The 23,996-nt window shown below is 39.0% G+C and overlaps 8 protein-coding genes across 10 annotated transcripts; 2 read left to right on the forward strand and 6 right to left on the reverse strand.

Moving 5' to 3' along the window:
- Positions 1-339: 339 nt before the first annotated feature.
- Positions 340-2,566, reverse strand: znhit2 (zinc finger, HIT-type containing 2). The gene is made up of 2 exons (XM_043250191.1): positions 2,209-2,566; positions 340-2,066 (listed from the first exon to the last, which is right to left on the reverse strand). The coding sequence occupies exon 2, from the start codon at positions 2,016-2,018 to the stop codon at positions 444-446; it is 1,575 nt and encodes a 524-aa protein (XP_043106126.1). The 5' UTR covers positions 2,019-2,066; positions 2,209-2,566; the 3' UTR covers positions 340-443.
- A 135-nt stretch (positions 2,567-2,701) lies between these two features.
- mrpl49 (mitochondrial ribosomal protein L49) lies at positions 2,702-3,856 on the reverse strand. Its single transcript, XM_043250195.1, has 4 exons — positions 3,690-3,856; positions 3,339-3,486; positions 3,091-3,215; positions 2,702-3,002 (listed from the first exon to the last, which is right to left on the reverse strand). The coding sequence occupies exons 1-4, from the start codon at positions 3,843-3,845 to the stop codon at positions 2,856-2,858; spliced, it is 576 nt and encodes a 191-aa protein (XP_043106130.1). The 5' UTR covers positions 3,846-3,856; the 3' UTR covers positions 2,702-2,855.
- A 158-nt stretch (positions 3,857-4,014) lies between these two features.
- faub (FAU ubiquitin like and ribosomal protein S30 fusion b) lies at positions 4,015-5,283 on the forward strand. The gene is made up of 5 exons (XM_043250196.1): positions 4,015-4,154; positions 4,257-4,341; positions 4,429-4,573; positions 4,779-4,834; positions 4,936-5,283. The coding sequence occupies exons 2-5, from the start codon at positions 4,267-4,269 to the stop codon at positions 5,059-5,061; spliced, it is 402 nt and encodes a 133-aa protein (XP_043106131.1). The 5' UTR covers positions 4,015-4,154; positions 4,257-4,266; the 3' UTR covers positions 5,062-5,283.
- LOC122352676 (distal membrane-arm assembly complex protein 1-like) lies at positions 5,254-5,912 on the reverse strand. Its single transcript, XM_043250197.1, has 2 exons — positions 5,503-5,912; positions 5,254-5,431 (listed from the first exon to the last, which is right to left on the reverse strand). Exons 1-2 carry the CDS (start codon positions 5,699-5,701, stop codon positions 5,367-5,369), a joined length of 264 nt encoding a protein of 87 aa, XP_043106132.1. The 5' UTR covers positions 5,702-5,912; the 3' UTR covers positions 5,254-5,366.
- A 519-nt stretch (positions 5,913-6,431) lies between these two features.
- Positions 6,432-7,225, forward strand: LOC122352420 (ubiquitin-like protein FUBI). Its single transcript, XM_043249835.1, has 4 exons — positions 6,432-6,581; positions 6,682-6,826; positions 7,018-7,043; positions 7,205-7,225. Exons 1-4 carry the CDS (start codon positions 6,489-6,491, stop codon positions 7,223-7,225), a joined length of 285 nt encoding a protein of 94 aa, XP_043105770.1. The 5' UTR covers positions 6,432-6,488.
- Positions 7,226-7,513: 288 nt separating this feature from the next.
- Positions 7,514-8,170, reverse strand: LOC122352947 (distal membrane-arm assembly complex protein 1-like). The gene is made up of 2 exons (XM_043250724.1): positions 7,750-8,170; positions 7,514-7,683 (listed from the first exon to the last, which is right to left on the reverse strand). Exons 1-2 carry the CDS (start codon positions 7,961-7,963, stop codon positions 7,619-7,621), a joined length of 279 nt encoding a protein of 92 aa, XP_043106659.1. The 5' UTR covers positions 7,964-8,170; the 3' UTR covers positions 7,514-7,618.
- Positions 8,171-8,369: 199 nt separating this feature from the next.
- LOC122352948 (ubiquinol-cytochrome-c reductase complex assembly factor 3) lies at positions 8,370-9,486 on the reverse strand. Its single transcript, XM_043250725.1, has 2 exons — positions 9,268-9,486; positions 8,370-8,797 (listed from the first exon to the last, which is right to left on the reverse strand). Exons 1-2 carry the CDS (start codon positions 9,382-9,384, stop codon positions 8,669-8,671), a joined length of 246 nt encoding a protein of 81 aa, XP_043106660.1. The 5' UTR covers positions 9,385-9,486; the 3' UTR covers positions 8,370-8,668.
- Positions 9,487-14,953: 5,467 nt separating this feature from the next.
- On the reverse strand, positions 14,954-23,062 carry cnih2 (cornichon family AMPA receptor auxiliary protein 2). Of its 3 annotated transcripts, none has more exons than XM_043250872.1 (8): positions 22,903-23,062; positions 22,407-22,570; positions 21,452-21,523; positions 18,976-19,044; positions 18,759-18,806; positions 17,351-17,463; positions 17,120-17,263; positions 14,954-16,827 (listed from the first exon to the last, which is right to left on the reverse strand). In XM_043250872.1, exons 2-8 carry the CDS (start codon positions 22,491-22,493, stop codon positions 16,800-16,802), a joined length of 561 nt encoding a protein of 186 aa, XP_043106807.1. In that variant the 5' UTR covers positions 22,494-22,570; positions 22,903-23,062; the 3' UTR covers positions 14,954-16,799. The 3 variants fall into 3 exon arrangements, with proteins under 3 accessions (XP_043106807.1, XP_043106808.1, XP_043106809.1); XM_043250873.1 differs by lacking the exon at positions 22,903-23,062 and adding an exon at positions 22,742-22,896; XM_043250874.1 differs by lacking the exon at positions 22,903-23,062 and having other exon boundaries at positions 20,864-21,523; positions 22,407-22,483.
- Between the last annotated feature and the right edge of the window lie 934 nt (positions 23,063-23,996).

Consider the following 23,996-nt stretch of genomic DNA (forward strand, 5'->3'; position numbering starts at 1 on the left):
CGTTCAATGGAATCTTCAAGTGTGGACTGCAGCATTAAAGTGCCCCTATTATGGATTTTTGAAAATGACCTTTCTCTAAGTGAATGAAAGCATCCTACGGAGTTTTAAACCTGAAAGTGTACCATGTATAAAGTTGTCTCTCGAAAGAAAGACTGGACACTGAATCACTGAAATTAGTCATTTTAAAAACAAATCCCACCCATTTGGGAGTTATTGAGCACATAAGATAAGAAATAAATGCATATTATAAGACAATGAAGATGTTTTTTGACCTTGCATGCATGTCCGCCTGTTGTTGGGGATTCCCAAAACCCAAAATATTAACCATAACCCATAATAGGGGCACTTCAAACTACTTTTTTAATTCTTCAGCCACAAATGCTTGTAATACAGTTTTATTTGATTACTTTTTCCTTTTTTCTTTAAAAATACAAACAATACAATCACTCAATTTCTTCTATCAGAGCTCCTTTACTTTTTTCCCGTCCCTTTTCTAAGCATTTCTTCTCTCCCTCTAATCTCATCCTCTCCATCTCCCTTCTCTCATAGTCCATCCACACACATCCTGCGAGACTCCTCAAAACTTTGGGATTCTCTTTAACCCAAGACTGAAAAAACTCGCACTTCTTTCCAGCTTGAAAATACATCCGCCTCGTCTGCTCGTCTTCCTTAGGAACAGAAGCCTTCGCCTTGCTGAAAGCGGTGCGCAGCTGGGACAGAGCGGACAGAGAATATCCCACAGCGTCCTCTCTGCTCCCTCCAGTCAGAATATGAGCCACAGCTTCCACAGCTCGGAGAGGAGCTAAAGGGTCCTCAAGATCGAAGTATCCTCCTGTAGATACGGCTCTCATTCCGGCTTCGAGAACCTCAGAGACAGAGTTGAAGGCCCGTCCGGCACCCAAACCCTCCGAGACGGCAAGCACCGCCTGACAGAACTCAAGCGACATCTCTGAGATGTCTCCATTATAGAGACACAGTGAGAAGGCGTATCCATAAAGACCACTGATCAGGCTGTACCCCACTAGAGGAGATGGCTTTGAAGATAACGTGTGAAGAGGAGCAATTTTTGCACTTATTGGAGGGATTGCGCTTTTCAGTGATTCGGCAGATTTTACTTCACTGCTACTGACTTTATTTTGACTGTCTTTTTTAACATTCACATTGTGCATTTCTTCGTCATTCTCAGACGTAAATTCCTCAATAAGTGCTTTAGCATCTTTCTCATGCCGTTCCCACCAGGGGCTCCACAGGTCAACCAGTCCACCAATGCCACCTTCTTTCACCAGTCTTTCAAATTTCTCCTTTTCCTGGGCTGACAACAACAACCAGAGTTCTTCCTCTGAAAGAGAGTCAACATCCAGGCCTGCTAACTTCTCAGCTACACCAGCTTCCTCTTCATCACTCCCATCTTCAATGTCTCTGAGTTTTGCTAGTATCTCTTCTGTCTCGTGACTCATTTCATCTCCGCCAGATTGAATCTCTGCTAACCGAGAGAGCAGCTCCAAAGCATGTGCGTCGTTTTCGGTCACACTGGTTTCATCTTCTCCCAGGGTCCTTAATAAATTCTCCATTCCTCCCTCGCTCTCTGCGCTCTGTCTGAGCCGGAGCAGAATTTCCTGCATCTTGCTTTTCCCTTCCTCGTCTGAGACACCTTGGGATTTCAGTTCCTGCAGCACGGACTCTTTATAAAACTCCTCTGAGCATAAAGAGTGATTCTGACTCCTATAACATGCCAATCCGCAATATGGGACATTACACCTCGGGCAAGTGTAACAGGAGGGTTTGGACAGGCAAAGCCCACACGGTTTGACTGATGCAGTAGTTCCAGCCGCTGTCCCATCAGCAGGGTTCAAAAGAGCTTCAGAAGTCCCTCTTTGGGGCAGTGCGATCCCATCTTTGGTGGTAATTGATTGGGAGTCAGTTTCAGGCCAGTCGCTGAAGTGTTCCTCCTCTTTCGGGGCAGTATCGCTGAGTAACGAACGAACGCACGCAGGGATTTTACGTCTAACAGGATCCATGAGCAGCTAATTTACCGAGGTAGACTGCACTGGCATTAATTTTCAGATCTGCAATTAAAACAAAAAGTTTTTTCCTTTATTAACTAATTCTAATGTTGAGCCCAAAGGTTTCGCAAAAGCATTATAACAGATTCTAATAAGAAATTCCACCACTAAACATCTCCTATTAATTTTTCAGTGTTTATCTTACCTGACGGACTTTTCTGCATGCGTACTTCTATTCCATAAAACATTCACCAACACGTATATAAAAACCTCCAGATATTTTTCAGCCCGTGATTTTAAACTTGCTTTCACAGTAAAGCGTCACGTCAGAACAACGATGCTCGTCGCAACATGATGACGTATTCGCGCCCTCGCTTTTCAAATGTCAATGCTGCGCAGTATTTGCGCACGAGTTTCCTTTTATCCATTTACTTACATTTCGACCAATTTGAAACGTTGTACATTCATAGTCATTTTGCAAATAAAAAAAGCTTTACGGGTTTGTTGACTTTAAGTTGACCTGTACCTAGACAGCATTAGAGACGAACAAATCATTTATTTATTTATTTTTTACTGTATGCATAATTGTTTGATGTTTGCAATTGAGCAAAAGTGCAGGTACAATTATTAGATACGCATATTTATATTTCCTTTACCAGAAATTCAGTGCTAAACAACAGTGACCACGTGGAAACAAGTTGGAGACAATCACAAACTGTTTAATACAACAGCAAAACACAGGTACTGAAAACGGTACACTAATGACAGTTTGCGGCCTGAGAGAACACTATTACACGTTTCCTCTCAGCCTTCGTCTTGCAGTTCAGTTCATTAGCTGTGCCCACACCAGCTTTAAAATCCCTTCGTCAACAGCCACTCCTTCAGCTCTTTATCAAACTGCCCTTTAATTCTTATGGTCCCCGTTACTTCATTAACCTGCGTTGCAGGCTCTTTGCCCGTGAGGCCCAGCAGGAGTTCCTTAATATCCTTATTCAGGGCCTGAAATTAATTGACAGTCGGTTAACAAAAGAGCCGGACTAAACTATAACAGGCTGTGCTCGTAAACAGGTCTGTTCGTGTCGCTCACCCATATGTCTCCCTCGATCTTTCTGAGGAGGGTGCTGTGCTGATTCCCGTGCTTTATGTCCGAGTACACCGGCACGTTGTGCATTCTGGAGCGACGGATCATGTAAGGCAGGGCAGGTGGTGTAGCTATATATTCGATGACAATAAAAACAGAACTTCACGGATGAGAATGCAATTAAGCCACATACATCCCTTAACGCCAATGTTAAGATTACACGCATTTTGGGGTAAAAATACACATGCGTTTACCTGATGGTGGGATCCATCCCGACGGCGCAGGACCTTCATGTTTAGGTGGAGCTGGGATGCGTGAAGGAGGAACGAGTCTCTCCACGAACCTGAACTCTTCTGTGGACTCAACGAAGCCCCTTGAAACTTCAGCGGGGTGGCTTTCTGTCTAAAATGAGACCAAATAATATTGTTAAATGACTTAGATGTGTTTCAGAAGGAAGCTAGAATGACTGCTTGTCGCATTTCAACATTTCAAGAACAAATAATACGATGCAACTCTATACTGTGACAGCTGATGCACCGCCGGTTATTACACTACCTATATTAATCATACGGTACAAATGAGCGTGTAATTAAAATAACACCAACTCTTAGGCAAACTCCGGTACACAGCGAACGTGTGGCTGGATTAAAAGCTCTGTAAGCGACTCTCGCAGCTCGGCAGACCGTCAAAGACATGCTTCTGACGGAGGCGGACATTTCCCTCAGATCCGAGAGAGGAAGGACAGAGGCATGTGACGTCATGCGCGTGAGTGAGAAAACTTTATTGACAAACAAAGGACAAAAGCGTAAGGGTTATATTTTCAGAGACGACTAAAAAAAACATTGACACCAAAGGAAAAATGCGTAAGAATTATCATGACTAAGTTTCTACAACGTTATTTTCACATATATGTTAAAAACGCGATGTTACAATAAAACGGATTTAGAAGCTGCCCAGAGGACTTTAACGCGGCTTTGATAAAACGCGCACGCGCACGCACAGGCCGACACTTTCACGGAGTTTGTTGTTGTCGTGTTTGTTGTTCGTATCTGGCGCCAGGACAGTTTTCGGTACGTGGTTTTAATATTTAAAGAATGATGTTGTTTATACTGTGCTGTTTGTGAGGACTCCGTCAAGTAGATTGTATGTTTTAATTTCTGTTTCATGACTAGACTGAACATCATGCAGTTGTTTGTTTGTGGTCAAACTTTGCACTCTATTCATCTGAATGGATCAGAGACTGTTGCCCAAATCAAGGTACTTTTCAGATTTTTACATAGTTGATACATAAACGTTTTTTTATTTGAATACTTTAATTTAGACAAACTTGTACTTTTTTTCCAGGCTCAGATTGAAGCTTTGGAGGGCCTGGCATGTGAGGATCAGATGATTTCTGTCTGCGGGGTTCCTCTGGAGGACGAGACTCTGATCTGTCAGTCTGGGATTGAGGAGTTCAACACTCTTCAGGTCTCTTCGAGGCTGTGCGGAGGTGAAGATCAACTTTCTTACCCTCTGTCTCTGACTGTTTATCGTGCCATTTCTGGAAGGTCTGATGAATTACGTTATTTTGAAATCAATTTGTGCTGAAAGCATTCAGAAGCATCTGTAAATCATCTTCTTGTTTTTGTTTTTTTGCACTGGCTACCTTATGATGCATTAAAATATTCATAAATATAATCTGTTCCCACCCAAAGGCAAAGTCCATGGTTCCCTGGCAAGAGCAGGCAAAGTCAGAGGACAGACTCCCAAGGCAAGATACATGTCAACAATGTTTATATCCCGTGCTATTTTACAAATATAATTCTGGGCATCTACTGGTTTATTGACTTTGTTCACTGATGATTATTCTAGGTAGACAAGCAGGAGAAAAAAAAGAAAAAGACCGGCAGGGCAAAGAGAAGAATTCAGTATAACCGACGCTTTGTCAACGTTGTCCCAACATTTGGCAAAAAGAAAGGACCAAATGCCAACTCGTAATTTGCTCTTCAAAATGAGTGTTTTTGCATTCCTAAATAATTTATAAACAATATCAGGTAATTAACAATAATTCATAAAAAAATATTTTAAGCACTTCATGCGCTATAATGATTAAAATGTTGATTGATTAATATGATTAAAACTATAATGAGATAATTACTAAATCACCTGGAAAGAAAGAGGCCTTAAAAGTTGCAAATAAAAACATTTATTGAAATATCACTGAAGCACATTCTCATCATTATTTGAATTTCATAACTCTGCCAGTGTGGCTCTGGTTATTCACTCAAAAGTCCAAATGCAATCTATGCTACTCTTGTGTACTTCTCCGCTGGTTTAACCATCACCACTACGCCCCAGGCAGCCAAACCTGTGAAGAGAATCGATCAGAGTCAGTTGTGATATTATGAACCATAACAGAGAGGACATGAATGAACAGACCTGCAGCAAACATAAACTGAACCGCTATGCCCAAAGACGGGGGTCCGCCTGGACTCATGGCCCTCCGCGCCTGCATGCCCACATATCCCCCATAAGTCAACAGCCCACTGCCCAACAGCATCCGACAGCTCCAGCAGTCCCCGAGCAGAATAGTGGCCTGCGGACTCGACTTCTCCGGTACCGGCGGTGGGTTTGACATGTTCAGGTTGACGAGCCCAATATCCAAACTCTTTTGTGCTGGTCTCTGGTCTTTAAAACAAACGACCCTGTTACATTTCCAAAGAAGTTGGCGACGTTATATGCGTCCATGCAGTAAATTGTCCACCAACTCCATCGCTATGCACGATTTCGGACACTTTGAGAAGCATTGGCGTCACAATGACCCCAAACACAGGAAGAGTATAGCGCTTTGCATTCGTGCAAGTCATTGCTGCGCAAATATTGCGCAAACTTGATAACAGTGCGTGAATCGTTCAGTTTACTCATGATTAACCTATACTTTATTAGTAAACTCTTTTATATAAATATATAAACAATATGGACCGGCTACTAGACTTTTTTTAGAACATGTTCCAAAACACAGCTAAGTTACAATTTTAAGTTTTATTTCCCAACAAGATAAAACAAAAGCAAAGCAAATCTCAGATTTGAAGAAATTTAGCCTCACATCACTTGCTCACCAATTGGATCCTTTGCAGCAAATGGGTGCCGTCAGAATGAGTCCAAACAGCTAATAAAAATAGATTATGGACTGGTATTTTGACTGGAGCATATTTTCAGTATTGGATGAACAATTTCTTTAAATGTTGTATATCGTATATCTGCATCTAATGATTTTTAAAAAAGGATTACCAACACCAAAGTACTATTTGTGTGCTATGATGAGGTAAAATGGGTCAGGTATTAATCACTGCCTATATAACAGTTTATACTGTGCTGTTTGTAAGGACTCCGTCAAGTAGATTGTATGTTTTAATTTCTGTTTCATGACTAGACTGAACATCATGCAGTTGTTTGTTTGTGGTCAAACTTTGCACTCTATTCATCTGAATGGATCAGAGACTGTTGCCCAAATCAAGGTACTTTTCAGATTTTTACATAGTTGATACATAAACGTTTTTTATTTGAATACTTTAATTTAGACAAACTTGTATGGTTTATTGTCTTTAACTTTTCCAGGCTCAGATTGAAGCTTTGGAGGGCCTGGCATGTGAGGATCAGATGATTTCTGTCTGCGGGGTTCCTCTGGAGGACGAGACTCTGATCTGTCAGTCTGGGATTGAGGAGTTCAACACTCTTCAGGTCTCTTCGAGGCTGTGCGGAGGTGAAGATCAACTTTCTTACCCTCTGTCTCTGACTGTTTATCGTGCCATTTCTGGAAGGTCTGATGAATTTACAGTTATTTTGAAATCAATTTGTGCTGAAAGTATTCAGATTTTTAACATCATTTTTTTTAACTGGCTACCTTTATGATGCATTAAAATATTCATAAATATAACCTGTTCCCACCTAAAGGCAAAGTCAATGGTTCCCTGGCAAGAGTCAGAGGACTTTTTTTTTTTTTTTTTTTTTTTTTAACAAATATAATTTTGTGGATGTACTGGTTTATTATCTTTGTTCACTGATGATAATTAAAAAAAGAAGAGAGAATTCAGTTGGACCAAATGCCAACTCATAATTTTCTCTTCAAAATGACTGTCAGTGTTTTTGCATTCCTAAATAAAAATCAGGTCATTCATAAATTTTGTGCACTTAATATGCTATAATGATTTAAGTATGTTATTATAATAATGGATATATATATATATATATATATATATATATATATATATATATATATATATATATATATATAAATCCAAACTTTTGTGCTGGTCTCTGGTATTTAAAACAAGTGACCTTTGTATATATATATATATATATATATATATATATATATATATATATATATATATATATATATATATATATATATATATATATAAACCTGGAAAGAAAGAGGCCTTATAAGTTGCAAATAAAAACATTTATTGAAATATCACATTCTCATCATTATTTGAATTTCATAACTCTGCCAGTGTGGCTCTGGTTATTCACTCAAAAGTCCAAATGCAAGCTATGCTACTTTTGTGCACCTCCCCACTGGATCAGTGATCACCACTATGCCCCAGGCAGCCAAACCTGTGAACAAATCAGAGTCAGTTGTGATATTATGGACCATAACAGAGAGGACATGAATGAACCCACCTGCTGCAAACGTAAACTGAACCGCTATGCCCAAAGACGGGGGTCCGCCTGGACTCATGGCCCTCCGCCCGTGCATGCCCACATATGCCGCAGAAGCCAGCAGCCCAAGGCCGGAGAGGATCCGACAGCTCCAGCAGTCCCCGAGCAGGGCTTTCTTTGTCGCCTGCGGTGTGACCGGACTCGACTTCTCCGGTACCGGCGGTGGGTTTGACATGTTCAGGTTGAGTCCAATATCCAAACTCTTTTGTGCTGGTCTCTGGTATTTAAAACAAGTGACCTTGTTAAATTTCCAAAGACGTTGGCAACGTTATACGCGTCCATGTAGTAAACTGTCCACTAACTCCATCGGTATACACGATATTGGACTCCGTGTGAGAAGCATTGTCACAATGACCCCAAACACCGGAAGAGTAGAGCGCTTTGCATTCGTGCAAGTCATCGCCGCGCAAAATATTGCGCAGACCTGATTATTCAGCTTACTTAAGATTGACCTATATATATATATATATATATATATATATATATATATATATATATATATATATATATATATATATATATATATATGTATATATATGTATGTATATATGTATGTATATATATGTATGAAACACACAAAGCACGTTTAAAGTTTTATTTGAGATACAATCTCCATAAATATTTACATAAATGTATAAACAATGTGGTCCATTTTGGACCAGCAACTAGCAGGCCATGCCTTTTTTTTTTTTTGGAACATGTTCCAAAACACAGCTAAGTTACAATTATCATTTCCCAGCAAGGAGAACAAATCCAAAGCAACTCTTTAACGTGCAATTCGTGGCAGTGGCAGTGATGGTCAGCACATGGAGCATTTGCAGATCAGTTATTTTTTAAAGAAGTCACTTCCGGGCAAAGTCCGACGACTGTGCCAACACCTTCATTTCTGGCCACTATTTCCACGTGCGATGTTGTCATTCGTCTCCGCAGCGTCCTTTAAAACCTGAAGCATGAGGGCATTTCTCTTTCTGTTCTCCTCCATTCGGGCAGGGTTGGCCTCTGGCAGATTCTGGTGAACAGATGAAGACATGGATCAGGACATAACTCAGTCGTTTACAACTTTACATAATGATATCCGCTGCAAATTAAAAACCATCACATTATTTAGTAATATTCCCCACAGAGGTGTGATCCACGCGGATAAAAACAACGTGATACTGTAACAATCCTTGCCATTTGCATCCAGCTAATGTAGTCCTCTCGCTGTTTTTAATCAGGAGGCGTAAACGTTAACAGAGGGAGAAAATATCAGAATCAGCGTGATATAAAAAACGATCCCATTTCGTTTAATTCGTTACCCCCCACAGTTCACAAGAGATCGTGTGAAACCCTGCACGACCACGTTCATTATGAAACCGGCTGTTTACAAACAATAACACGAGTCGATGCCAACAGTCGTGAAAGCAACACCCCACTTATTGTGTAAGTGAATCAAACGGGTTTAATTTTCTCATTACTAAAATTGCGAGTTTTCGGTACCTTTAATAATTCCCTGTTCCTGTCCTCCCCAGGTGAAATTATAGCCCACATGCCAAAGCCCACACCGACAAACCCGAGCACCCCGACCGAGGTCAGGACGGTCCTCATCCCGCTCATGGTGTGCACGAGCCCGGTGCCCAACGCCGTCACCGCACGCGGGGTATGATCGAGGAAACCTAGGTCAGTGTACAACACACACCACACACTGTTGACACGATGCGGTGCATTGTGGGAGTGCTTTCTTATACAACTTTTAACCGGTTACTGGCAGATCAGCAAGGATTGTGGATGAATGTGGAAACGGACAGGTGATTTTGTATAAAAATAAAATATATATATATATATATATATATATATATATATATATATATATATATATATATATATATATAATTTAATAATAATTTCTAAATTAATAATAATTTAATAAATTATATGAAAAAAAAATCCAGCATGTAGATGCGTTTGTTTCTTCATCTTCAAGTATCAAGCCAAGTTTCTGAATCCATTGTGCATAAAATGTGTATTTTTGTCTGTCCTGTTTCAAAGGTGTCTTGGTGTTCTTGACTAAATACAAGATTTAAAGAAATTGTTCATCCAATGATTTAAAAAAAAAAAATAAAATTCCATCAGCAATTCATTTTTCATGGTAACAGATTTGGAGAAATTTAGCCTCACATCACTTGCTCACCAAATGGATCCTTTGCAGCAAACAGGTGCCGTCAGAATGAGTCCAAAGAGCTAATAAAAATAGATTATGGGAATGGATTATGGGTTGGTATTTTGGCCAGAGCATGTTTTCAGTATTGGGTGAACGGTTTCTTTAAATGTTGTATATCGTCTAGAATGTCAAGACATACATGCCAGGATGACCGTACATCAGATTATAGTTATCTAATGCAAAAAAAAAATGCATCTAATGATTAAAAAAAAAAATAAGGGTCACTGACACCAAAGTGTACACTATTTGTGTGCTATGATGAGGTAAAATGGGTCAGGTATTAATCACTGACTATATAACAAATCATTACTTCAACACCAATTATGGAATACTGCTTTTTATTAGTCATCTCCAAGTGTCAAATGAAAAAAAAAAAAGTGCATTCCAAAGCTGCACACTGGCTAAATAAGCAAGACAATAAATAACACAACAGAACACAGAACAGCTGAGGACAATTACACTGTCCACCAGATGGCTCTAACATACTATCTGGTCTAAAATGTAGCTGTTTTAGTGTGTTTGTGTTTGTGTGTGTGTGTGTGTGTGTGTGTGTGTGAGAGAGAGAGAGAGAGGCTCAGTGAAGGCTATGTGGGTGTGCAGAAAGCACATAAGTGCAGATAATGCGTGTCCATCAGAATCAAGGTGCAAAATAGATAGCTGGAACGGAAGGTATACATTAGTGTTCCTTTAAGCGACGTTTTCTCGGCCTGAACACATGTAGAGCTTTGTTCATCCCTTATAAAACATTACCATGGCAACCCTAGTTGCTGCACAAACACCACATTTGCTACAGCTAGAGTTACTACAATGCAACTAAAATAACTTGCTATTATCCAACACTGCCACAAAGTAGATAAAATCACACAATGATTCTAAAAGCCTCATATAACAAAGGAGATGCAATGTTCGTTTACTATGGTTTTTGAGCAAAAACAGCCTGTATTTTAGGGGAAACCATGATATGAAAGCGATGCACAAACTGAAATGGATCACATCTGGTACAACAGAGCAGTCTAAAAGGTTAAATGTGCACGATTATTCCCTCATTTAAGGAATTCGTTTTGGCATGATTCAATTTAACTGAATCATTTACCTTTTTTTTATTTTAAGAAATATAAGTATAGGGGTGTTATGGTACACAAAAATGATCGTTTAGTGCCTTTACCTCGGTTTTGGACGTCACGGTTTGGTATGTTTTATTTTCTTTTTCTTTCCTTTTTTTCAGTCTATGCTTAACTGAAATTATGGCTTGGTCTGCTGCAACACATTTACAACAGCAGCATTTACAAGAGCGGTCACGTTACAGTTTATGGTGCCGCTGTAAATGGACGATGAGATTTAAAGCGCAAAATTCTGATTAAATTGTGTCCGTTTTAATCAGAATAATGCTCTTGCGCCAGAATTAGTGGTATTATTATTTTTTTCCCCTCATCACAGACACCTTCTGAAGTTCAAGGCTGATGCAGTGACCGTGCTTCAGATCCCTTCGCCCTTCCTGTCCTGATTTCCAGACGTGCTGAAGGTGTAAACTTCTGATGTTCTGGAGCAGAAAGCGAGGTAATTTCTTTCTGGCTGCGTTATTGCTTGAATATTTAATCGTTTCCTGCCTCTCGCACCCCCCACACCCCCTCCAAATCACTCAGTCTATAATGACACCTCTCACGCCAACCCCCTGGCTGCCTTTCCTCTCTGATTGCTACAGTAACGCTTGCAGATGCCTGCTCCTGTTGCCATGACACCCGCTTTTTTTCCCCGAAGGTGCACCGCTGATCATTGAAGGAAATATTCATGTCTGTGTGTGTGTGTGTAGACTGTGTGTGGTTTACCTTCGATTTGCAGCGGTGTGTGCCTGATTATAGGTGTGCCCGTGCATTTTAAAAGCTCAAAGTGTCTGTTCTGTTCTATAGTCGGTTGTTCATACAGTGCTTTCGTAACGCCGTTTAACACCCCTCAACACCTGTGTGGTCCTGTGCGATATTTCACAGCAGCGCGTCCGGTATGAATGATAATCATGGCTCTGATGGCGTTGGGAACTAGAGCCCACTGACAGTTCACAGCGGAATTTCGAACACTAATTCACACTTACAATTTGCGTATGTGTTATTGTACATAAATCATCTGTGCAAAGGGAAAACGTGGCATGAGCGAGCGCGCGCGTCTGTACTTCCCAAACGCAGAGAATGTCAATTATAATCTCGTTATTAGTAAAACAATGCAAAGCGGGAGAATAAATAAGCTTCTGTCTTTTTCTCTTGAGCTTTTACAGAAACGTGACTATTAAGTGTTGTTTGTAGAGTATTTATCCCGAGCAGGCTATACGTGAAAACATAAATTGAAGCTAAATAATTAAGTGAATCCAAAAACTAGCTTGGATTTCAGTAGGGTGAGATAATGAATGCTAAAAGGCTTTCTGTGATACTCGATTCTGATAGGTCAGTCACAGGTTTGCCGTCAAAAACATCAACATATAAAATACATATTCTGCACGACCAAGTATTAGATTACATCTATGATCCCAATGTCTGAACTTAAAAACTAAAAAATTTTAAATTAAAACAGCACATTAAGAGTTTATTGAGGTACAAGTTGAAGCATGGTTAATGATTTGTTAATAGAATTATACCTTAAAAGATGTACTTTTAATGGGTAAAAACATTTTATACTTATTAAAATAAAAATATAGAAAAATATATGCCATTGCATAATGACACAGATATTGAAGTAATTTAAAAACATTTTAATGCTATTTAATTAATTTATTAATCTGAAATTCTTCTTGGAGTACCTTATAAAGTCTTATTTGTAAATTTACACTTGCTTATTTTTTTCAATATATATGAGAATATAGTGTGTAAAAGTGTGTAAAATCATGCTAACATGCTAATAAATTGTGTCAGGTATGCAAAGCAGTATGTAGCAGTAATTTTTCTTGGTTTCAGTAGCGTTCTTTATTGCCTGTTATATATACTCAATATTTGATTCTGACTGGTCAACCACAGGTCTGCTATTTATTAATTTTGCTTATTGACCGCTAACTGAATGTTGCTCAAGGCAAACAGTAGTTTGATGTGTCCTGTACACTTGTTTGTTGTCTCACTACTGTCTCTCTATTTCTCACATAATAATAAAAAAAATCATTTTAATTAATTGAAAAATTACATTAAAACTATTTCAATGTATATTTATTAATTTAATGTATCTTTATTAATACAATCAACAAATTAATCCGAGCTAATAATTTTCTATGATGATCCCATGATTGTTTAAAAAATAAAATCTCTCACCCTCTCTCTCTCTCTCTCTCTCTCTCTCTCTCTCTCTCTCTCTCTCTCTCTCTCTCTCTCTCTCTTTCTCTTTCTCTTTCTCTTTTTCTGTATTAGCACAGTGTAGTCTAAGTCAGTTTGGACTTTTCGTCCAGTGTCCTAAGTTTCCTCAAACTATCTTTATTCTCTCGACCCCATTTATCACTCTAACTTTTAGTTGTCGCCACACTGTTCTAATTTGAAGCATTTCCCCCTAACTTCAAACCTCATCTTAATTCTGATAAGGTTCACCGTGCTGAGATTTGCAGCAATGCATAATTCATGTCTCCGACTGTCCTTCTTAATGTTCTGTCAGTCTTTTCATCACATTCTGGAAATGACTCTTCCAATTTTAGGGAGACGTTCTCATGCATTCATTGGCACCAACAGGCTTTCTAGACATCAGGCTAAATGATGCTGTTTGCTGTTGATTCATCATTGACAAAAGGCATCTTAAGTGCTATAAAGAAAGGGTTAAATTGGTGATCCTACTACATTTAATTTCCTTTAGATGGAAAATCTTGGCGATTTGAAAAGCAGCTCTTCAAACAGAGAACCATTTCCATACAAGTGTAGCTGTCTCAGACTGTGAGTGTGTGTGTGTACGTGTACCAGCAGCTTGTCTGTGGCTCACTCATGTTTCAAACTTATCAATTGTAACCAGTTTCCATAGCAACATCTCTCAAGAGGTGAAGAGAGAGGGAGAGAAAGAGCAGAAAGAGAAACAGACTTTGGCAATGGAGTGTGTGTGATTACATGCATGTTTCTGCATGCGCTGCACATAAACTACACTCTGCTGCTCTTTGATAAAATTCATGTTTCAAAACATCAATTTGGGGGTTTTGCAGCAATTTTTATATTATTTATTTATTACTCTGTTCTATTTTCCTGCTCCATTTTCATACCAAATTGCTTTTCAAAGCTTTGGCAAATGTTTCAGCTGTGCGACCATGGACAGAAAACCTATTTTGGACAGGCTTTTTGGTTTTGATTTACAGCGAGCGAGAGAGAAAATGCATTTCATTCTTTTAGTGTCTCCATGGCAACCAAACTGTGTTAGCCTCTTATTGACTCCAGTGCACTCACACTTTTTCTGTCTCTCCCTTTCATTATCACTCTTTCACATTACTTTTGATCGAGACTTGCAAGAATGTGCTCAAATTCTTTACAAACTTTATCTCTTGGCCTTCAATCATTTGCCTTGATCTTTTTTCCTCTTATCGCAGTTTCATCCATTTTCAATTTACTTCATTTCTCTTTTGCTGGAATTCAATTTCCTCTTTTGTAGACCAGCTTTTCTTTCTTTCTTTTTTTTTAATAAAAATATTCTCTCTCATTTCAACATTTTATAAAGATTACAGCATCCTGATCAAGTTATACGTATCAGACGTGTGGGATTGGTGAGATTTTTAAATGTTTTTGAAAGACGTGTGCTCACCACGGCTGCATTTATTTGACAACAATATTGTGAAATATTATAGTAATCAACATTTAAAGTCCAGAAATCTAAAACCAACATGCATTGTATTTGGTAAACTTGTTTGATCCACTTGAAATGATGACTGCTGTATTTAAATTTAAAACAAATGTTTGGTTCTTTGTTTAAGTATATATAAATATAAATATAAAATGGTAACCTCAAAATGCAAATCAACAAACAGACTTTTTTTGGCAACATCGTTTTATTAGAACATGTGTAATTGCTTTTGGAGTATATAAGATATTTGGTTGTATTCAGCTGAATACAGACCATAAAGTTACCAAAGGTGCTGTAGCGTACATTAATGAATCATGTATAAAAGACATAATCATGCAGGTATTCTTAAATGTAGATACTGCATGTGAACTAATATTAATCACAAAAAGACATTCAGTGATGACGTCTATAATGAAGACCCAGTCAGCTGTCTCTCAGCCCACATTCCTGTGCTATTAGCGATTGTCCAGGATATATATATTCACATTTTTGAGGGTACATCAAGTCAGAGCCAAGTTGGAAAGAAGACCCGGGAGTTCGAACCAGATAGGCAATGTTGCCAGAAAGCACTCAGACTGTGTCGTTATTAAATTGCTTGCTTTTAAGTTGAATACGAAGCCGTTCTAGCTAGTGAAGCGGCTCATGAGAGATACGTTCGGCCACTCTATTCATCTACAAAGCCAGAACTACACACAGCTTAGGTAAATAATCATTAATCTACTTGTTTAGCAGACTGATGGACACGGCACAACACGGGAACTCCAGGTGAGGCAAATCGAGAGGCCCTATAATACACGGAACAGAGTGGCATTAAATGTCGGATATAATCTAACGCAGAAGATTGCCTGAAAAGTTTGTATTCGATGCGAGTCCGCCATCTTCGGTCCACTGTCCAAAACATCATCGGCGAACGTTTCCGACACCAGTGTCTCGATCATCTGCATCACGGTCCGCTGTGTCCGGCTGTCTCGCGCGCATCAGCCCACTCAACGCAAATGAGTCTTCCTCTGTTGTTTGCTACAGTTCATCTGTTGGCATTCCAAAAGTGCTTTTATGATTCGTCACAGTCTATCGAGTATTTGAACTCCGGCAGAGGTTGGGGTCAGATCGCTCCTCCCTCCGGTATACGGCCCGTCCTGCACGCCCGTCTCAATTAAGAGTCTGCCGTTCTGCTTCACCGCTCGTCCTCGCCGCAGCCCATGACGGATGAATCCGGAACATGGGGTGTCAGTCCTCAGATGTGATGCTGCTCAAACAGTTTCCCCGGTTTGTGATACTTATCTCATTGGTTGATTTGCTTTGAAATGTCTTTGTAAACGTCACCATCAGATTTTACGTAAAAATAGACTTCTTGTGCGGTTGTTTAAGGACACTAATAGAACTACCCTGACCGAACTGCAACAACTGAGCCATATATTCAGAATTTAATCAATTGTTATATCGTACCTCTACATACAGGGTACATTTATCTACCACAAATACTGAAATAGCAAATACTTAGCAGTAATTAAATACTTTGACATAAGTTATGTGAAGAAAAAGACGTTGCGACAAAGTCCACGGTCTATTGATTTAAAATTCAAGATAACACATTCTGTATTGGCCTCAGTAGCACTTGACGTGTCTCTTCATAGACATTAAGAACCATTTGTTGCTATGAGCAGTGGAAATTTTCAGCAGCCCTTGAGAAATTCAATGGTGTTACAAAACATCTACACTGCCTGAGTCTTTTGTTCACCATATTTCTCTCTTTCTATTGCACTCGTTTTCTTTTGGTCCACATCTCCACTTGTTTTTTTTTGTTTGTTTTTTTTTAAATGGCAGTAATTGAGGCAGGTTTAGATTGACGGCTTTAAATGCCTCCTTGTCTTGAGCTTTTTCTACATCTGTCCATCGTCCATCCCCACCCAGGAGATCTGAGGAGGAGCTGAACAAGGTCTGAGGATGAGGGAGAGGAGAGCGCGACATAGCTTGGTCTTTATTCTGTCGTTTTCTCCTTCCTTTCACAATCATCTGTACTTCATTTGATCCCTTAGAAGCTGACCAAAGCATACACCATACTACAAAAGAGATTGAGAGAAATTAATCAAGAGAGATAAACTAAACAAGTGTCAAGTGTTCCCTCAGAAATCATTTCAGCATGCTGATTTTGTGCTTATGAAACGTTTCTTTTTATCATAATTGAAAGAAAACAGCTATGCCGCTGATTTTTTTTGATCCAGTTTGAGAAGTCCATCGTTCCTCTCAGACGATGAAGTAGGTAATAGTAATGCCATCCATAAAATCCAAACATAAGATCTCATGACATAGGATATCTAAATGGTACATGATATATGAATGAGGAAGGTTTACCTGTACAGATAGTAGAAAAAGGAGAGAAGGTAGAAGCCTAGCTTGCACCAGGACTCTTTTTGGCAGTAATTCAGAATGTCTGCATTCATCACACTCACTGGATCATACATAACCTCAGACCCATCTGCAGGACGGTGGAAAAACCTAAGGAAGATAAAAGGTGAGGGAATTGCTGCAGGAACCCATTTAGAAATTTCAATTAAGTAGCTGTAAGTGAGGGACAGTTTGTACCTCCAGAGGTGATAGAGGAGCAGGGGGATGTTAAGGCCCAGAGTCACCCACTCCCCTGCACACATGAACATCAGACAGAACAGCCCGTGGATGGAATACTCTGGAACCACCAGCTGGGGGGAAAAAAACAAAACAGTTTTGAGTGTTCGTCATGTTTAGAATTAATTCTCATGTTTTGCACATTCAGTTCTGACTCTTTCTGTGCGTAAGATATGAGTGTGCTTCCAAGAGAAATGAAAAGAAATACAGTGATGCAACTTTCAGTTGTCCAATCAGGGCTCTGAATATACTCTAATTGTATGTATAAAATTACATTTTCATGACATTTCTAGCTATTAAATTGTGGATGCATGAAACAATAAGTTTGGGGTCAGTATGATTTAAAGCTTTTTTTAAATAAGTCTCTTACTCTTAACAGGGGCTGCATTTCTTTGATCAAAAGAGTAAAACAGTAATATTATAAATGACAACAGAATAACTTTTTTATTTTATTATATTTTATAATGTAACTTATTGCTCTGATGGCAAAACTGTAGTGTCGCACGATCCTTCAGAAATTATTCTAATATAATATAAAGCTGAAATACTAAATTTATTAAAAGAAAACAACAACCTCAAAACATTTGAATGGCATCAGCACTATTATTAGTCATTGCTGATATTAGACTTTTAATCATTTCTGTCATGACAACTCTCGGAGGGATTGACATGGTAATGTTAATGTATTTAGTCTTGAAGGATGAGATCTCATACACTGCTGCAGTAATGCAAGTACAGAGACTTCTACTGCCAATACATCCATAACATGCCTCTGTGAGCATGTAAGAAATACTGCTGCTGCACATATAACATATATGAAATAAACCCCATAGCATACATGATCCCCTCATGGCAGATCCATACAGGTGGAGCAGGGGAAGGTGGGGGGGTTTCTGAAGCATGCTGCAACTGTTACTGCAAGCACTAGTCACGTATTGAAATAGCTGCACTATTTGATAATGATGTCATTATGTGCCATTTAGACTTTCATGCCAAAACGTTAGATTTATTATTATTAGATAACGCTGTAAATTTCATGCATGCATGGGATCTTTATAAACTAATTATTTACTTAATTTAATAGCACAGTGAATGTTATTTTATGATGTTATGATTTTATGATGTTACATTATGATGTTGTGGTGCCTGAATATGGCTGAAGCATTTAAAAGAATTTTTATAATTTTTATTTGTTTAGCCAAAGTAGGGGTATGACCAGAATACCTACAGGCATGAATTTTGCTATCATTGCATCTGTACTATAGGCTAAAGTGTTTATTTTTTTTTTTTTAATAGCTAGCTTCTCTTGCATGTCCTCCCCATTTTATATATGTTTACACTTGACTTGATCTGCCACAATTTCACTCACCCTTCGGAGGAGGTTGCAGATTCTCTCAATGTTCAATATTCTTTCCCTCTGAGGAAAAACAGAAGAGCGCAATAAGATAGCATGTTTCTGTGTGTGTGTACACATATGTGCATGCATGCCTTTTCAGTGTCTCTGTAACCCGCTGTTCACAGTTGGGAGACTGATGCTGAGTAGTTTATGCTGTGTGAAAGGCATCGTGATCTAAGAAAAGCCTTACCGCTCTGGTGGGGTTGCTCTGATCGATGGGATTTTTGAAGTCTGTGCGCAGCTCATCAAAAGCGATAATCTTGAGAAGAGACAAAGAGAATTTGTGTTACATGAGCATTTAAACAAAACCACTGGACATTTTGGAGGTTCGAGACGATGAAGGGTGATTGTACCGTCTGTGGCCCTTTTATATTTAACTTTCCTCAATCTCTAGTGCATTCAAGCTACATTCTCCCCTTCTTTCCTTTTCTCCATATAGATCCATATCTCCTGCCATCCCTTCACGTCGTTCTCTGTAAACAGATGCAGTTGCCATGGCGATCGAACGAGCCCCTAAGCGGGCGTCATGGTTGCTATAGAAGTGAGTTCACATTCTTATTGGCTGAGAGCCATACAAAGATAGGGGAGAAGGAGAGGAAAGGGGGGATGGGGTGTCAGAACCAAATTACGGTTTGATAAGCATTCTCAATAACATGGTTTCTCGCCGGCATACACAGACTCTCAGCCACCCCCACTCTCTTGTCTCCATACACTCTCCTTCTCTCACATACATTTACACACACACTCACACCAAATGACTCATGTTTAGAATCTCTCCCACTCTTGTCATTAGTCAATGCTCAGTCATTTCAAGTCTGTTTCTTAATGGCCTTTTGAACGTCTTACAAGTAAGGTCTGCCGATCTGAAAATATCCCTGACTTCTGGTTTGGCATTCAGGGCTCGTGTTTTAGATGTTCAAACCTCTGCTCTCTAGCGTTTTAGTGTTTCAGACAGATTTGAACAGTTCAGGGCCATTGTGTTTGTCTGCTGTTGCCTTCTACGAGAATGCCGCCTCTAATATGAAGAATACAGATGATGTTGAAGTCTCTGGCGGCGACTGTGCAAATTTCATTTGTGATTCTACAGACAGTGGGCTGGCTCAGAACAACCAGTAGAGTTCAAATGAGCTGTTGACCTCTTCCTGTTCAGCGCTCTCGCTCTCTGTGTTTGTGTGCATTGGTGAATCTCACTAAAACATGTCTAAGTCACATTACACCTGAAAATGAAAAAAAAGAAATGTAGATTTTTTAAATTAAAATGAATTCATACTTTTAAACCAAAGGCATATACATTAAATATTATTTTTGACTTATATAAAATATATTAATATTGCCGTAACATCATCTTCATTGCTGTGAAGCATTTAGAAGTTACTGTTTGTTTTTTTTATTTCAGTCATTTTTAATGATGATTCTTATTATACTGTCATAAAATAAATGCAATTTTTTTTTTTTACATTTACGAACAGTACAACAAATACTTCCATGATGTTCAACGATGAATAAATTTATTTTAAAGCAAGTTGGAAATCTTCCTAATTGCTAAAAGAAAATAAATATGTGATTAAAATAAATGTGCTCAAATAATGGTCCTATCATATACTTAATTTTCTAAGTAAAATATAATTTTTATGTAATATAAATGTCCTTAAGTGTGGTCTACATTTACATTATTGACTGTATGTGCGTGTGTGTGTGTGTTTGTGTGCATGTACACACAGGTAGACTCCTTCCTCCGTTTTTTCTTCTGTATCCGTCTACTTGTTCTGTAAATCATTAATCATCCATGACTCAGAATGTCTGCTCTATTAATAACTGCCGCGATTTGTATTCACCTCATGGATAAGGCCTCTTGTTAAGGGCAGGGGAGACAGCTTGGACAGACACACACCAGTCTCAGCGCTCAAAAAAAAACTGGCACGAACACACACACACACACATTCACACTCACGCAGTCAGACACTTGGCGATGACATGGAGCCTGATGCCAGTTGAAATGGAAGTGTGACTGTGTTACAGGTAACAGGAACTCGTACAAACTCACATTCGCTGAGCAAAGTGTAAAACTACAGACGTACCTGCCAGATGACGAAGAAGATGAGGGCAGCGCACAACACGAGTGTTAACATGTAGCAAAAGGCCGCAAAGGTGAAGGCCATGGCTGTGCCAGCCAGCCTGACGGTGATCTGGGTCGAGAGAGGGCGAGGGGGAGATTTCCCCTGCTCTCTCTCTCTCTGTCACTCTCCTTACACTCTCACCCCTTCGAGGAAGTTGCAAAGCACTTCCCTCTTCTTCTGTCTCTCCCCTTAAAGCTCGCGGTCCAGCTTAGGATGAAGTCGGGAGAGAATTCGAGAGGAATCTTCTTGGTCTGGAGCTGCAGATATGAGGCGTCTGGCTGGTTATCCGCCTCCGCTGGCTGGAGCGCCTTGTAACGTGTGGCTGGACAGTGTGTGTTCGTGTATAATTCTTTCTCTCTGTCCACCTAAGATAACTGCTTGAGCTGTTTCCTCTTTTCAGTCTCTCTGCCGTCTCCCCTGTTCCTTCACTTGCTCTCCTTCTCCCTCTCAGTCTTTCTCTCTGATTGGCAGAGGGGGGTTTGTATGTATGTGGAGAATCGCTCCCCTCCCCCGTCTCTAAGATTAGTGCTGCACACTGGGTCCACACACCTTATTTACAGCAGAACACCTTAAAAAATATCTTGTGGGCACATCGGAGGATGAATGTCCTCGGTATGCAATCTGAAAAACAGACATTGATTTGAGTTTTACTCTTAAAAATAAAGGTTCCAAAAAGGAGTTTTCGCACCTTTTAGTGAACCCGTTCTTAAAAGAACCATTTTTCTGTGATAGGAATATTTTAGTAATCTAAATAATAAAGTCCTTTGTGCAGGGGAAAGCTTCCATGGAAACATTAATAAAGACAATAAAGATTTATTATTTTTAAAGATTTAAATATTTTTAAGAGTGTATAAAGTAATGAACGGATGAATGTGTTTGGCCTCAACTTGATGAATGACTGTTGAACAGTAATTACAATTAAACACATTTTAAATGACACCGCATTATCGTTTTAATCAATAATAAGACATGTCAATTAGATCCACATACAAGTCTTACAATTATTCATATCCTCTCTTAAAATTAAAGCTGATTGATCAGTTTTAAGTGCTGATGATTTGGTATCATGGATAATAACATGCATATATGAACGCATTAATGAAACTTTTGAATGGAATTTGTGGCTTCAATATGAGTCGTTGAGACTGCAAGTGTAAACGAAAAATGGCTTGCTTAAAAAGGATTTGTAGCAAAAAGCATTTTTATGATTGTATTGAACTTAATCTATGCGTAGCTTTGTAGACGTGTGAATTTCCAAAACGCTATTGCATTTATATGAAATATTTACTGGTGGATGTTTCGGATGCAACAAACCATTCGAATTAGCCACAAAAAGTAAAATGTGCCGATTTTTGTATTTGCAGTTGTGCGGGAATCAATAACAAAACTGTAATGGTGTTTAATCCTTGCACACATGAATAATAAGATGTTCAAAATGACGGTGAACAATGGTTAACTAAGTTAGCTGCGGTATATGACAGAATGAAAGAAAGAGAGCATTTACCTGTGTTTTCTGAAGCAGCGGCGCAAGTCTGTGTATGTCTGTCCTCTCTCCCCTCATTTTCCTCCCATCAATCTGGGTCGACACCATGTCAGAAATCTCTGGTCTGCTATGCTCTGGGTGTCAGTGTTGGTCCCATCACAGTCTCTCATTGGCTGCTGGATGCTCTGCGACCAGGTATGAAACAGCAGAAAGAAGCCAAACATGCATGAATGCGCTGGCTGTATTTTTCTGTTTTATCTTACGCTTTTGATCCCGCGCAGCTTTCTGAAGTCTGACACTTAATTAACTTAGCGTTTTTCTCTTTTTCCCCCCCTTCATCTGCTTTACCCACTTACCCTCCGCTTTCTCTCGCTCTCATTCCTTCTCTGCCTCGCTCAGTTTTTTACCAATTCAAGCATTCCCCGCTGGTATTTGATCTCAAAAGCAGAACCAATGGAAAAGCCCTTCTCCCTCGCCCCCCATCTCTTTGATTAGAATTCAGATGTGATGTTATTACCTCTGAACGCGATGCTCAACTACATTCAACAGTCTTCTCTTCCTCCGTCCCTCTATTTTCTGCCCTACTCTCTCATTCCCTAGAGAGATATGAGGGGGCAGAGGGAGCTCCGAGTCTTTCTTCTTTGGCTTCCCTTGTTTGTCTCTCACTCTCTCTCTCTCCCTCCCTCTTTTATTCTCTCATTGTCTCTCTCTCATACAATGTTACCTTCTTGATGAAAGTGCGTCTCTGTCACTGCAGGAAAGATGAAGTAAGGTTTGATTCTACCTCTGTCTATGTAGTCAAATATGCAGTTATGTTTTTAAAGGTCGGTATTCGTATCATTCACAATCGTTTTTTTTTTTCTTCTTATTCTTTTCGCAGGGCTTCCACAATTTCCATTGTTGCCATTTTCACATTCCAAGTCAGATACCTGTATATCCTGAGAAAAAATAAATGAATTAATAATAATAATAATAATAATTTTATTATTATCTATAATAATAGATTAAAATTATAAAACCTTATCAGTGTACAAATGTCTCCAGTAAAACTAAAATAAATTATGCTCATATTATAAATAATTCCATCATGTTCCTTAATATTATTCTTTTATTATTTCATATTATTCATTAAAATAATTATGTTCCTGTTGCAAATCAAATGCACTTACTATAGTAATAACAACAAAATAATAATTACAAGCAACTAACCTTACTCTTTTTCTACTTCTTAATTCCAGCTTTTCCATAACTGTAAGAAACCTGCATAAAAACAGCTCATTTAGTAATCTATCACACCTTTGAATATGTCTGGGTTTCCTGCCACCTCATTTCCATGGTGTCAAATCCATTTTCAATGAATACTCCCTGGGGATCTTCTTTTTCTTCTCTCATTAGCTATGTTTTCAAATCATCCCCACAATGTCTCCATCTTTGTTTATTGTGTGTTCTTTAAAGCGTGGGAAATACTGAAACTTGATTGACATGCTCCCCAGGGAGAAGAGACTGAATCATTCCTCCATTAAGGATTCTGATTTGCTTTTATTGCTTACATTACTGCAGCCATATAGGCAGCGCTCTCCTTTTTCAGGAAGAGTGACAAATATCCTAAAG

This window comes from Puntigrus tetrazona, chromosome 10 (assembly GCF_018831695.1).
Source record: "Puntigrus tetrazona isolate hp1 chromosome 10, ASM1883169v1, whole genome shotgun sequence".
NCBI lineage: Eukaryota > Metazoa > Chordata > Actinopteri > Cypriniformes > Cyprinidae > Puntigrus > Puntigrus tetrazona.